General features: G+C 43.2%; 1 protein-coding gene across 1 annotated transcript in view; it reads left to right on the top strand.

The window, feature by feature from the left end:
* FAT4 (FAT atypical cadherin 4) overlaps positions 1-13,589 on the top strand; it is a 161,930-nt gene that overhangs the window by 69,860 nt on the left and 78,481 nt on the right. The window contains exon 2 of the mRNA XM_068168664.1: positions 7,739-7,870. Within this exon, the coding sequence (XP_068024765.1) occupies positions 7,739-7,870 (132 nt within the window). The remainder of the gene's footprint in view (positions 1-7,738; positions 7,871-13,589) is intronic.

Raw genomic sequence — 13,589 nt, forward strand, 5'->3', positions numbered from 1 at the left:
GGATCCCCAGCACAAACGGATAAGTGGTGCTGCATGTCTGCTGGAAGTGGTGTTTGCAGCCCTCTCACAAGAACAAGATGTTTCTTTTCAGTGGCAGTATCATCTGGGCTTTGCTGGGAGGTAAGATGTAACCACAGTAGGTAACACATTTCCAGACAATGCCTTATTGTCTGTGCAGGCTGGATGCAGGGACCTTGCATACCTACTTAGAATCAAATTACCAACCTTTTTGGCATTTTTATGTAAAATGTTCTTTATTATGGTCTTCTCATACCTAAAGCATGAGTCACTGGCAAGCCAGGATAGATTTTGGCTATGCTGCGTGATGAAGTGTGCTGGAGGCAGTGAAACATTTAATCAAGACTCCAGGCAGTGCAACTCCCAGTGGCCACCTAAACAAAACAAAAAAGGGCAAAATCCCCCCCAAAACAACAACAAAAACCACCTCCCCCCAAACACACACACACAAGAAATCAAAAACACCCCCAAAATCAAAAGCAAGAGAAAAAGAATCAAATTGTAGCATCTTTTCTTTGCACCCCAAATGTGAGCATTCCTTCAGAGTCAACACAAGAAAGTGACATCTTATTATTATCATCATCATTTTAAGTAACAGTGGGAGCAGATTTACATCTGATTTAGACTAGATCAAAGGAAGACTTTTTTTACACTGGAATGGGTAGAGAGAGGTAGTAGAAGTCCCATCCCTGGAAGCATTCCAGGTCAGGTTGGATGGGGCTCTGAGCAACCTGATTTAGTTGAAGATGTTCCTGTTGACTGCAGGGTATGGGACTACATGACCTTTAAAGGTCCCTTCCAACCCAAAATATTTTATGCCTATTTTAAGTAGTGTCAGTTAAATCAGTGAGATATTGGATGTAAAACTTAGTAATTAGGTTTCCCTGAAAGTTATTTAATGGAGAAAAAGAGACATAGAATCATAGAATTGATAAGGTTGGAAAAGAACTCAAAGATCATCAAGTCCAACCTGTTGCCCAACACCTCATGACTACTAAACCACGGCACCAAGTGCCAAGTGCAATCCCCTCTTGAACACCTCCAGGGATGGTGACTCCACCACCTCCCTGGGCAGCACATTCCAATGGCTAACAACTCTCTCTGGGAAGAACTTTCTCCTCACCTCGAGCCTAAACTTCCCCTGGCACAGCTTGAGACTGTGTCCTCTTGTTCTGGTGCTGGTTGCCTGGGAGAAGAGACCAACCCCCTCCTGGCTACAACCTCCCTTCAGGTAGTTGTAGAGAGCAAGAAGGTCTCCCCTGAGCCTCCTCTTCTCCAGGCTAAACAACCCCAACTCCCTCAGCCTCTCCTCATAGGTCTTGTGCTCGAGGCCTCTCCCCAGCCTCATTGCCCTTCTCTGGATGCATTCAAGAGTCTCAATGTCCTTCTTAAATTGAGGGGCCTAGAACTGGACACAGATTGACAAAAAATACTGCTAATCAGCAGTAATTCCTGATTCTGAGGGGGAAGAGGAAATGCTACTAATAATGGCTGCTCTTGTTGGGCTCAAACTGTTGTTCCATGCTGGGTCAACACTTGATCTGCATTGGGATGGAGTGGGCAGTCATGTAGTTCAGGACAGCTATCAAATCATCTCTTTTTATACTGTGTTGGTTGAGCTCAGATATCAAAACCAAGTGTAGTGTTCTGGTCTCCTGTAGAGAGATCTCAAGTGTCTACGGCCTAAGTGTATGGCTGACACATCCACTTACTGCCTAAGCACTTGTCATTGTCACTTAAAATTAGGGACTTTGCCTGCAGGATTTGGATTATATTCACTACAGTGGCTTTTCTCAAAGGTGTAACACCAAAACTCAAAGGTCAAGTGACAGCTGCTGCCTCTGGACGTTCAAACTTGTCTGTTACTTCTTTCCAGGCAGAGTCTTTTTCGAGCTGGTTGGTTTGGGGTTTTCTTTGACGTTTTCTCCCTGGGTGCAATCTTCCCACTGTTAGCAGTGGGATTCTTAACAACTTTTTCTATTTAACAGGTTTGCTGGCCTGCAGCACAATAGACTAATGTGATTTTTATTGTACTAGCATGCACTGGGATTGTTTCCCTCCTGAAAAGCGGGAATATTCAGATACTTCATTCAGCCTCTGTCTAAGCAAAAGCTGTTGCCTTGTCCCATGACATTTGCTTTATAAATGGGCTTTCCATCCTGTTGTGGAAATTGCAAATCTGCATGATCTGCACTTCAGGTTTTCCACCTCCCTGAGCTATGCTATTATTGGTTGTTCAAGCAATTTTAAAACGTGTTTATTTTTCGCCTCCACGCTTACTCTTTCCAAGTATTTTAGTTAGAGCAAGGTGGGAAACTGATTCAGGGTAGCTTATGGGTTCTCATCATTATTAAAAACATTCTGTTAGAGATTTTTTCTGGGAATAGGAAGTTTTTTTATTACTATTATTTTTATTTTTTAAAAAGAAGGATTTTTCTTCTTTTCTTTCTTGAAATGAAATTTTGCTTTCTTGTACTCTGATACTTAACCTCCATCTTCAGCTTGGTGGAAGCATGAATAGAATAGACCAGAATAGATTAGAATAGACCAGACCAGGTTGGAAGAGACCTTCAAGATCATTGTGGCCAACCTATCATCCAACACCATCTAATCAGCTAAACCATGGCACCAAGCACCCCACCCAGTCTCCTCCTAAACACCTCCAGTGATGGTGACTCCACCACCTCCCTGGGCAGCACATCCAATGGCCAGTCACTCTATCTATGAAGAACTTCTTCCTAACATCCAACCTAAACCTCCCCTGGCACAGCTTGAGACTGTGTCTTCTAGTTCTGGTGCTTGTTGCCTGGGAGAAGAGACCAGCCCCCTCCTGTCTACAATCTCCCTCAGGTAGTTGTAGAGAGCAATAAGATCTCCCTTGAGCCTCCTCTTCTCCAGGCTAAGCAACCCCAGCTCCCTCAGCCTCTCCTCATAGGGCTTGTGCTCCAAACCCCTCCCCAGCTTTGTTGCCCTCCTCTGGACACGCTCCAGCATGTGAACCATGCATGCACTGGTCCTGCAAAGACTTAGTATAATCATAACTTCACAAATTTGAGCATCTAATATGATTACTCACTTCAATAAAAAAGGAATTTACATGTATGTCTCTTGGTTTAGGGTTAGAGGAGGAAGGGGAGGACACAGTCTCAAGCTGTGCCAGGGGAGGTTTGGGTTGGATGTTAGGAGGAAGTTCTGTACGGAGAGAGTGATTGCCCATTGGGGTGGGCTGCTCAGGGAGGTGGTGGAGTCACCATCATTGGAGGTGTTCAGGAGGAGACTGGATGGGGTGCTTGGTGCCATGGTTTAGTTGTTTGGGTGGGTTGGATTGGTTGATGGGTTGGACACGATGATCTTGAAGGGCTCTTCCAACCTGGTTTATTATTCTATTCTATTATTCTATTCTATTATTCATGGTTTGCTGGATGAACAAAAGAGCTGAAGTGATGGAGGCAGGAGAAAAATGGCTAGTGTTGCCTGGATTCTTCAGTTAGTGGCATGGATGTGATAAATTCATAGTTGAGTTATCCTTTTATCATGATGAATGATATTATTTAGAATATTTGCTAAGGGTTGAGGAATAGAATCCTTTTGTTCTGTTTAAAATTGCTGATGCACTGCAATGGTCTCTAGCAAAGAAGAATAAACTCCTTTAATTTTTTTCATGTGAAGGATCATGTAATGGCTTAAAACATAAAGGAAAAAGTCTTCAGGGTGGTGTTTGCCAATGCTGCCTGTAGATTGTTAGATGGTATCTCTTGAGAGAGGCAGCGAACATCACGGCAGCAAGCAAAGGGAAGAAGAATGACTCAACAACGAATAAATTGAAAGAAAAGCTGTTGCCTTTCTACTCTGTTTGATCTTTAATCAAATAGCTGTAGCATTTGAAGAAGTATTGAACATGGGAGGCATCTGGGAGTTCCTTTCTTCTTAGGTCATGTTCTATCTGTATATCTCTGATCGAGCGCGTAACAGGGAGAGGGTGGCTGCAAGCAAGAATGGCTGCACGCGTTGTGGGCCCCCCGCTGCTGCCACATGAGCTCATTCTGCCACTTTCCTGGGGCATCTTTTTTTCCTCTCATTCTCATTTGATAGATGGAAGAACTGTAGAAAAGTAGGCTGTCTATGTAAACCCTCCTCACCTTGAAGTAAAAGGAAAAGAAATGTTAATAAGTGTAATAAAGCAGAGGAGTAGGTCCTAGACAAACAAGTCCATCGGTTTATAGAAGGTGTTACGACCAGGTAGAATTTGGCATATTGCCTGCCAGTGCAATGCTTTATTTTACATACCTTTGTAGCTCATAAACCCAATACATTTAGTCACTATAATGATTTCTTGTTCCAGAATGAAACTCTCATGTTAAGCTTTTTGTGTTGGGCATGGAATTTGTCCAGCCTGCTCAGTAATAATTGCCAGGGTACTAATAGTTTTGAAGTGGATTGGTTCTTTTGTGCTGAGAAGCTAAACTTCATCTGTTAGCAACTGTTCCTTAATTCAACGTAAATATTCACTCAATAAATATAAGAATGGATTATTCAAACACGAAGTCATATTCATTTTGATTAGCAAAGAAAAGAATCTTTGCTTCTTCCCTTGGCTTCCATCATAATTGAGTTCCTCCTTGCCCCTGAGAATAAGTTGCTTTCAGAACCAGGTACAAAGTAGGGAGCTATGGAAGATTTTACACTGCAGCATCACTCTGTGTGAAGAGTCCCTTTTATAGAGGCTCCTCATCAATGCCATCAGTTATTTCAAAGATGGTATTTTATACTTTCCTCCAAGTAAAGACAGCATTTTGAAACAACAGTGAGTTTCCAAGTAAGTTCTCTTGTTCAGGTTCATGCCCTAAATGTTTAAATAGATACTGTGTGCTTCATGAAATGAGGTCCTGGTATGGTATCTTTTATATCTGTTAGGGCCTGAGGGGTTTGTCTGAGTGCAGAAAAGCATTCTTGTTTTTTCTTGCATCTCCATTTAAAGTAAATTGAGGCAAAACTGTTTGAAGCAAGTGCTGCCTCAGTCTCTTTGGAATTTAAGGAGAAAAAACACAAGAGACTAATTTGAGCAGCAAATAATAATCTTAACAAGCTCAAAGTTATTAATGCTTCCTCTGCTTTGAAAATGTCTGTGACAGCAAGCTGCAGCAATCAGGTTGTCAGAGATGAGGATGGGTTGACCATCTGTAATAATGGCCAGGGCATGGCATTAGTTGTGAGAATGTCACTAAGCCTGAAGAATGAGAAATGTGAATCAAACTCAGGGAAATTTCCTGTTGTTTGACTAATTGCTTGTGCAAGTCTTTGTGGTTTGCTGTATGCAGATTTAGACTGGATGTTAGGAACACATTCTTTACCATGAGGGTGGTGGAACACTGCAACAGGCTGCCCAGGGAGGAGGTAGTTGAGGCCTCATCCCTGGAGATAATTCAAGGTCAGGCTCAGCAAGGCTCTGAGCAACCTGATCTAGTGGAATATGTCTCCACTGACTGTGGTGTCCCTTCCAAGCCAAACCGTTCTATGATCTGTGAATTGAACATTAAAACAAACACACACACACACACACACAAAAATCACCCAGAATTAGTTTGTGTAGAAATTGATATGTAAAATTATTCTGTTTATTTCACAAGGCACAGTAAATAAGCAACACATTTTTCTGCAGCATAAGTATGAGGGAGAGGTTTATTCAGTGGTTTGGTTTATTTGCTTTTCCTGATACATTAAACGTGTGAGGGAAAAGCATCATTCTACAATTTGCACACATGTAGTGTAGTTTTGTGTAGATTTCACCAACACATGCACAAAAGCTTTCTGAGTCTTACACACAAAAGTTTCTGACTTTTTTTCAGCTCCCCAATGAACAAATAAACTTGTGGTCTCTGTCTAAAAATTTCTCTCCCTTATTAGAGCATTTCCTGATTTTTTTACACCATTTAAAGCATGTCTCTGGTATGAAATACAGTGTCCTTGTTTACTTGTGAGCTGATTTTTCAGGATAAAATTGCTTACTCTATTCTTCTTCTTCTTTTTTTGTCCAGTTCTCTGGAACATGGCTTTATAATTAATGGATTTTGTCCCCAACCCTTAGCCATCTGGATTCTTGGATTCTGACTGTTTTACATTATACAAGCTGTAGGCAATGCACAGCTTCTAACCCAAACCCCCAGAAGCTGTCATATATTTTTCATACCATTTTTACAAAGGGCAGTCTCTCATGAAAAAGGTTTCTGGTGGTGAAATGTCACCTACAGTTGAAACATTAGCTGCCCATGACATGTATAGTATGAATAAATAAATTTTAGAGCTGTGCAGCTGCTTTACCTTGAAACCATATCTGGGGAAATGCTATACTTTGAGCAACAGAGCATATATAGTTTGCTGTGCCAGTTCAGGGAGGCAAAAATCCTTCATCTGTCGTTTTTTACTGCAGCTCTGCCATTTTTTGTGATTAATTGTCACCCAGATGCAGCAATCACCAAGAAAACCAACCTGGGCTGTTCTATTCCCTGATAGTTTGTATCAGGTTGGTTGGCTGGTTTGTGATGGTCTGGCCAGCACTTCTGCTTCTGTTAGCAGAGATTTAAATTTGATGACAAAACCTCCTATTTAATCTGTCTCAAACTTTTATGTACTATTTCTGCATGATAAAAGAAATTAAATATGGTATAAATAAGTAATGGCCTTCTATGAAAGGCCATGGAGGACCCATAGGACCAGTATTTTGTCTGTGCTCCCTGCAAATATGTCCTTAATATTAATGTATTATTTGCTCTGTTTTTAAAGACACTGCAGTTCTTTTCAGTCCTGTGGAAAAGTTCTGGCAGGCTGAGAGTAACAGTAACCTACTGCAGGTATAAATACCAAACACAAACTGAAAGAGTTCGCTTTCTTGAAGTGACTGAGGATGGCTTAGTTGCCTAGGTGGAAAGTGTCTCCCTATGTGGCTTATATGCCAGAGACCAATGGTGATATCCAGAGCAGCTTTTTGCATTAACATCAGCAGGGCAGCAATCTTGCTTATGGAAAAACTAGGAGTAAAGAACACAAAGCAGCCTTTTGGGCACTGTCATTGCTACTTGGAGGAGCACACAAATGTTGCATCTGAAAAGAACATGTGTTTAGGTGTGCACAGGCAAGGAAACTAGATGCTAGTGGGTGCTTCTAAAGTAACATTTATGTTTGCAATTAGGGGAGGGCTTAGAGAGAGCAAAACTCAGATTTTATTCTTTTTTAAGTATAAAGTGTGCAAGGGTGTTTTTTCCTCTCTATGAACAGAGAGTTGCCAATATATAAACATTTCAGAGAGAATTTTACACCACCTCATCTTTATGTCAGGCAGCATTTAACGGTTGAATGATCTCCTGCCCCGGGACTTGGCAGCTACTCTCCAGAGGCTGACTTTGAGGATTACAATGACAGTCCATCAGTGGATCTTTTCCAATGTAAACTAGACTAGGACCATTTAAAATCAGCTGCTATCAACAAGTCAAATTAACTTTATTTATGTTAGAGGCTTTCCTGTGAGTATTTTATAACAATGTGGAATTTTCATATCCGGAGGGGCTTTGCCTGTTGTTGGTGTGATTTGGGAATGGTCTAATTCACGTGATTAAGGACAATCTACCTGATTCCTTTAAGAACTGGGTGATTTGTAACATTCAGGTCCAATCAGTGTCTAACTTGCAGTGCTCACGAAACTTCTCCTGAATCTTGCTTTATCCAGGTGGAAATAACACTTCAGGATATCAATGACAACCCGCCGGTATTCCCCACAGATATGCTGGATCTGACAGTGGAGGAGAATATAGGAGATGGATCTAAAATATTGCAGCTGACAGCCATGGATGCTGATGAGGTAGGAGCTTGGGTTTATATCTGAATATCTGTACTAAAAATGCTGGTTTGGAAATGTGTGTTTTTACCTCTTGCCTTCATGACAGCTTTGCTTTGGGAGTGCTGGTGGTCACTGTGTCTGGCCTGTTTGTGAACCTGTGCTTAGTATCATGGAGTCATGCAGAGGCAAGCACTCACAAGCAAGACAAATATCCTCATGCTTGAAGACTGGTTTGCAAACAATTTTTTCCTAAGGAAGCAATATTTTACAATGAGGGTGGTGAAACACTGTCCCATGTTGCCCAGAGAGGTGGTAGGTGTCCCATCCCTGGGAACATTCCAGATCAGGTTGTTTTGGCATGTGAGCAAACTTTCTGATTAAAGATGTCCCTGCTCATTGCTGTGAGGTTGAACTAAATGACTAGAGTCTAAAGATCTCTCCAAACCCAAAAATACATTCTGTGACTCTCTGGTAATGACTTCATGCTTTCCTAACATCTCTTAAACAGTGATTCCACCAATGGCAAAAAATACCCCATGTTTTGCTTTTAGATGCTCTTGTTATCAGTCTCATCATATACCATAGCCAATGAACTGGAGGTGCTGGACTACCCAGTTGATGATAAAGATTTATTAGTACTCAATTTAAGACCCCAGCTTGAGATCCAACCTAACTTTGAAGCAGCAATGTTTCAATTCATCCCAATTTCAAGGTGTGTAATAAAATTACTGTGAGATGAGCCTTGGAGAGCAAGAAAACTTTTGTTAATGCCTACTTGCCCTGTGACTAGAACTACTTAATATAAATATTATCCTTTCCTACAAGAGGCTTTATTTCACCCAAAGGGGAGGAAAAGAAATACTGATAATATATGTGTTGTGTAGATCAGCCTGTTTGCAAAATAGTTTTGCTCACTTAGATTCATTACTGTGAGAATGCTGCAACTAAGGAGCTATTAAGATATCAACAAAAGCCTTTGAGCAGCTGTTAAGCACTTGGCCAGTCAGTTTAGTGAGGGATATTGCAGTCTTCTTGTATCCATCAGGCAAATATACCCAAATATCATTTGATACAATCATTGCTTTTGGAAAGTAAGTTATGAAAATGTTAATCATGCTGCTTCTTTCACTTGAAGCTGATTCTTTCCATTGGGGAAAGGCCTGAAAAGCCAATATGAGCATGGAAAGAAGTTTGTGTTGTCATTAAAGTATAGGGTTACACTTGACAACAAGGAGAAATTCTTGCATTCAAATAATAAGGTAATTCAACCTCCTCCAGAGAATTTTTCTTGCTGGCCTTTTTTGTGTTAGCTTGGTTAGTCGTCCTGTGATTGTTAATTGATGTACTTAATCTTACTGCTATGGAGGGAACCACTGGAAAACCCCCCAGGAATGGTATGCATGTGATTATGAGCATTTTGTTCTCCCCTTTATTTTTCTGGTAGCAGCCTGATGTAGAGAAAAGGGAAAAAAAAAATGGGAAGGTGCATATCTGTAACAAAAATTCTGTTTGTCTTCAAATTAAGAAGTGTTCACCTACCACTCTCTGCCCTGATATGGCAAAAAGAAATGTAAGATTTTGGCAATATATTATGCTTCAGCCTCTTTTTGACCACTGCTAAACTGCACCTAAGTTGTTATCCATCCTGAAACATTCCATCCAGTGGGAATTGTTTTTTTTACCTTAAACAGAAATCAGTCAATCTTTTTGTAAGACAAGATGATTACAATTTCCCTACCACAACATTTGGAACTCAAGCTCTTTACAGAGTCCAGAGTTTCTTAGCAATGTGCAGTTTAGAGCCAAGATACTTACCTTACTTACTGTCTTTTTGACTTCTTTTTTTTGGTACATGCAGCCCTTATATGCAACTCACTAAGCCAGCATACTGCCTTTGCTATGTGCACAGATTTCAGGATCAAAGTTGTAGCTTCAAAGGGTGACAGAACCCTTAAAACTACTGGCTGAGTGGTGTACAAAACCCAAACTCATCCAAACCTTTGCAATAGGAAGGGACATCTTTACCTAGATCAGGTGGCTCAGTGCCCCATCGAACATGACCTGGAATGTTTCCAGGGATGGGGCTTCTAGCACCTCTCTGAGCAATCCTTATAACTAGTCCAAATCTCCCTCTTTTTAGTTCAAAACCATCACACCTTTTCCTGTCAAAACAAGCCCTGCTAAAAAGATTGTCCCCATCTTTATTATTGCCCTCCTTTAAGTACTGAAAGGCGGCATTAAGGTCTCCCAAGGTCCTGCTGAGAAAAGGTGGAAAGACATTCTCTGGGTGTCTAGGCTTTAGCAATTACTAATGAATAGAATAGAATAGAATAGACCAGACCAGACCAGACCAGGTTGGAAGAGACCTTCAAGATCATCGCGTCCAACCTATCATCCAACACCACCCAACCAACTAAACCATGCAACTATTACAACAGTTTCTAGCACTTGGCAGCTTTTTTTTTTTAAGTCAGTGGTGATGGGAAATTTCTATGCAGCTTTTTAAAAGGTTTTATAAATAGACAGCAAGTTTACAAGCCAACCTTACAAACAAAGTAGATTTTGTTTTGCTTCTCAGTTCACATAAGCTTCCTACTTCGATTAAACTAGTCTCTGCAGTTTTCTCTGTGCTCTATTAGGAGGAGGCTGGCTAGTCAAGCAAGCAAAGAAGAATGTGGTCACCTTTGAAATCTTAGACTCTCATCAAATGTTTTTTTGCTAAGCAGGACAATTGGAGGAAAACGGGTGAGGTCCCCAAGGTACACCTGAGCACACAGCTGCTGTGCACACCAAGGCACTGCCTGCAACTCTGCAGTGCTGGGCACCTGCAGCAGGTTGTTTTCTTTCTAAATTTCATTTTGTAGCTAGGTCAGCCCAACTCTTTGAAACAACACCCCAGAGAGAAGGTTTGGCACAGGGCACTCTCGTAAGTTCAGGCAACTAGCACTTGTCTCTCATCAAAGCCATCAAAACTTACCCAGAAAAGAAACCTCGCAGGGTCATCGTCATAGGAGACTCCCTACTGAGGGGAACAGAGGGCCCAATATGCAGACCAGACCCATTTCATAGAGCGGTCAGCTGCCTCCCTGGTGCCCAAGTAAAAGATGTTGTAGATAGAATTCCCAACCTCGTGAGTCCTTCGGACTACTACCCACTGCTGGTCTTTCAGGTGGGCAGTGACGATGTAACAATGAGAGGCTCACAATCTATTAAGAAAGACTTCAGAACCTTAGGGCAAATGCTAAAGGGATCAGGGGCTCAAGTCGTGTTCTCTGCCATCCCTCTAACGTCAGCAATGGATGAGGACACACTGAGGAAGGGCCAACAGATCAATTCATGGCTCAGGGGCTGGTGCCATCGACAGGGCTTTGGGTTCCACAATCATGGATTGGTTTTCAAGGCACCTGAGCTGAAAACAACTCATGGGACCCACTTGTCCCAGAGTGGGATAAGAATCCTGGGGCAGGAATTGGCAGGGCTCATTGATAGGGCTTTAAACTAGATTTGAAGGGGGAAGGGGTTAATAGTCTCCTGCTGGCTGGTGACAAACAGAGGGGCAGCTCACCAGCAGTAGAGAGAAGGAGAGCTGGTAAGGGCTCTCAACTTGCTACCCTGAGGCAAGCCACGAATGATCCACCAGGACATTCTGTGGAAACCGAGGGGATTTGGCACAAGAGGAGGACAGGGCCAGCCCAGCTGAAGTGCTTCTGTGCGAATGCGCGCAGCTTGGGCAACAAACAGGATGAGTTAAGTGCCACTGTGCTGCTGGGATGCCACGACATAGTGGCTGTTACTGAAACTTGGTGGGATGAATCCCATGACTGGGATGTAGGCATAGATGGGTATAAACTCTTTAGGAAGGATAGGCAGGGAAGGAGAGGAGGAGGTGTTGCCCTCTATGTCAATAGCCAGTTGGAATCAGTGGAGCTCCAACTGGGGAGGGATGATAAGCTAGTTGAGAGTGTATGGGTCAAAATTAAAGGCAGGACAGGGGAAGAAGATATTACTGTGGGGGTCTCCTACAGGCCACCTGACCAGCAGATCCAAGCAGATGAGGCCCTCCATAGGCAAATAGAAGCAGCTTCCAGGTCACAAGCCCTGGTCCTCATGGGTGATTTCAACCACCCGGACATCTGCTGGAGGGACAACACAGCAAGGCACCAGCAATCCAGGATGTTCCTGGACTGCATAGAAGACAACTTCCTCCTCCAAATGGTGGAGGAACCAACAAGAAATGGTGCTATGCTGGACCTTGTTCTCACCAACAGGGAAGGGCTGGTAAGCAATGTGAGGCTCATAGACGGCCTTGGCTGCAGTGACCATGAAGCAGTTGAATTTAACATCCTCAGGGCAATCAGGAGGAAGTATTCCAAGCTCATGACCCTAGACTTTAGGCATGCAGATTTTGATCGCTTCAGGGATCTGCTAGCCAAAGTGTCATGGGACAAAGCCCTGGAGGGAAGAGGGACCCAGGACAGCTGGTCAGTATTCAAGGACCACCTCCTCTGTGTCCAGGAGCTCTGTGTACCAACAAAGAGAAAAGCAGGTAAGAATGCTAGGAGGCCTGCCTGGATGGGCAAGGAGCTACTGGACACACTATTACTTAAAAGGAAACTCTACAGGAAGTGGAGGGAAGGACAGGTAGAACAGGGGGAATACAAGGAAGCTGCCCGAGCAGCAAGAGTCCTGGTCAGGAAAGCCAAAGCAGAGTTTGAGTTGAATCTAGCCAGGGAGATTAAAGGGAATACTAAGAACTTTTACAGGTATATTAATGGGAAGAAGAAGACTAGGGAAGGTGTGGGCCCCCTCAGAAAAGAAAATGGTGACATGGTCACCTGTGATGAGGAAAAGGCTGAGGTACTTAATAACTTCTTTACCTCAGTCTTCACTGCAAGGGCCTCTAGCCACACTCCTGATGTTATGGAAGTCAAAGCCAGGGACAGGGAGGAAGAACTGCCCATTGTAAGTGCAGATCAGGTTCGTGATCATCTGAAGAACCTGAAAGTGTTCAAGTCCATGGGACCCGACGGGTTACACCCACGGGTACTGAGAGAACTGGCAGATGAGGTTGCTAAACCCCTCTCTATTATATTTCAAAAGTCCTGGCAGTCTGGTGAAGTCCCCACAGACTGGAAAAGGGGAAACATTGCCCCCATCTTCAAAAAGGGCAAGAAGGAGGAACCAGGGAACTACAGGCCAGTCAGTCTCACCTCTGTGCCTGGAAAGATCATGGAACAGATCCTCCTGGAGTCACTACTCGCTCAAAAGAATAGTGAAGAGGTGATTGGGAACAGTCAGCATGGCTTTGCCAAGGGCAAATCCTGCCTGACCAACCTGGTGGCCTTCTATGAGCAGGTGACAAAATTAATAGATGAGGGGCGAGCAACTGATGTCGTTTACCTGGACCTGTGCAAAGCCTTTGACACTGTCCCGCACCACATCCTGGTCTCCAAACTGGTGACACATGGGTTTGATTGGTGGACCACTAGATGGATAAGGAACTGGCTTGATGGCCGCACCCAAAGAGTGGCTGTCAATGGCTCCATGTCCCAGTGGAGGCCAGTGACAAGTGGAGTCCCTCAGGGATCAGTCCTGGGACCTATCTTATTCAACATCTTTGTGGGGGACATGGACAGTGGCATTGAGTGCACCCTCAGCAAGTTTGCTGATGACACCAAGCTGTGTGGTGCAGCAGACACGCTGGAGGGAAGGGAGGCCATCCAGAGGGACCTTGACAGGC

This window comes from Melanerpes formicivorus, unplaced genomic scaffold, assembly GCF_026170545.1.
Source record: "Melanerpes formicivorus ecotype bairdi unplaced genomic scaffold, bMelFor1.0.p_v2 SCAF_150, whole genome shotgun sequence".
Classification (NCBI taxonomy): Eukaryota; Metazoa; Chordata; class Aves; order Piciformes; family Picidae; genus Melanerpes; species Melanerpes formicivorus.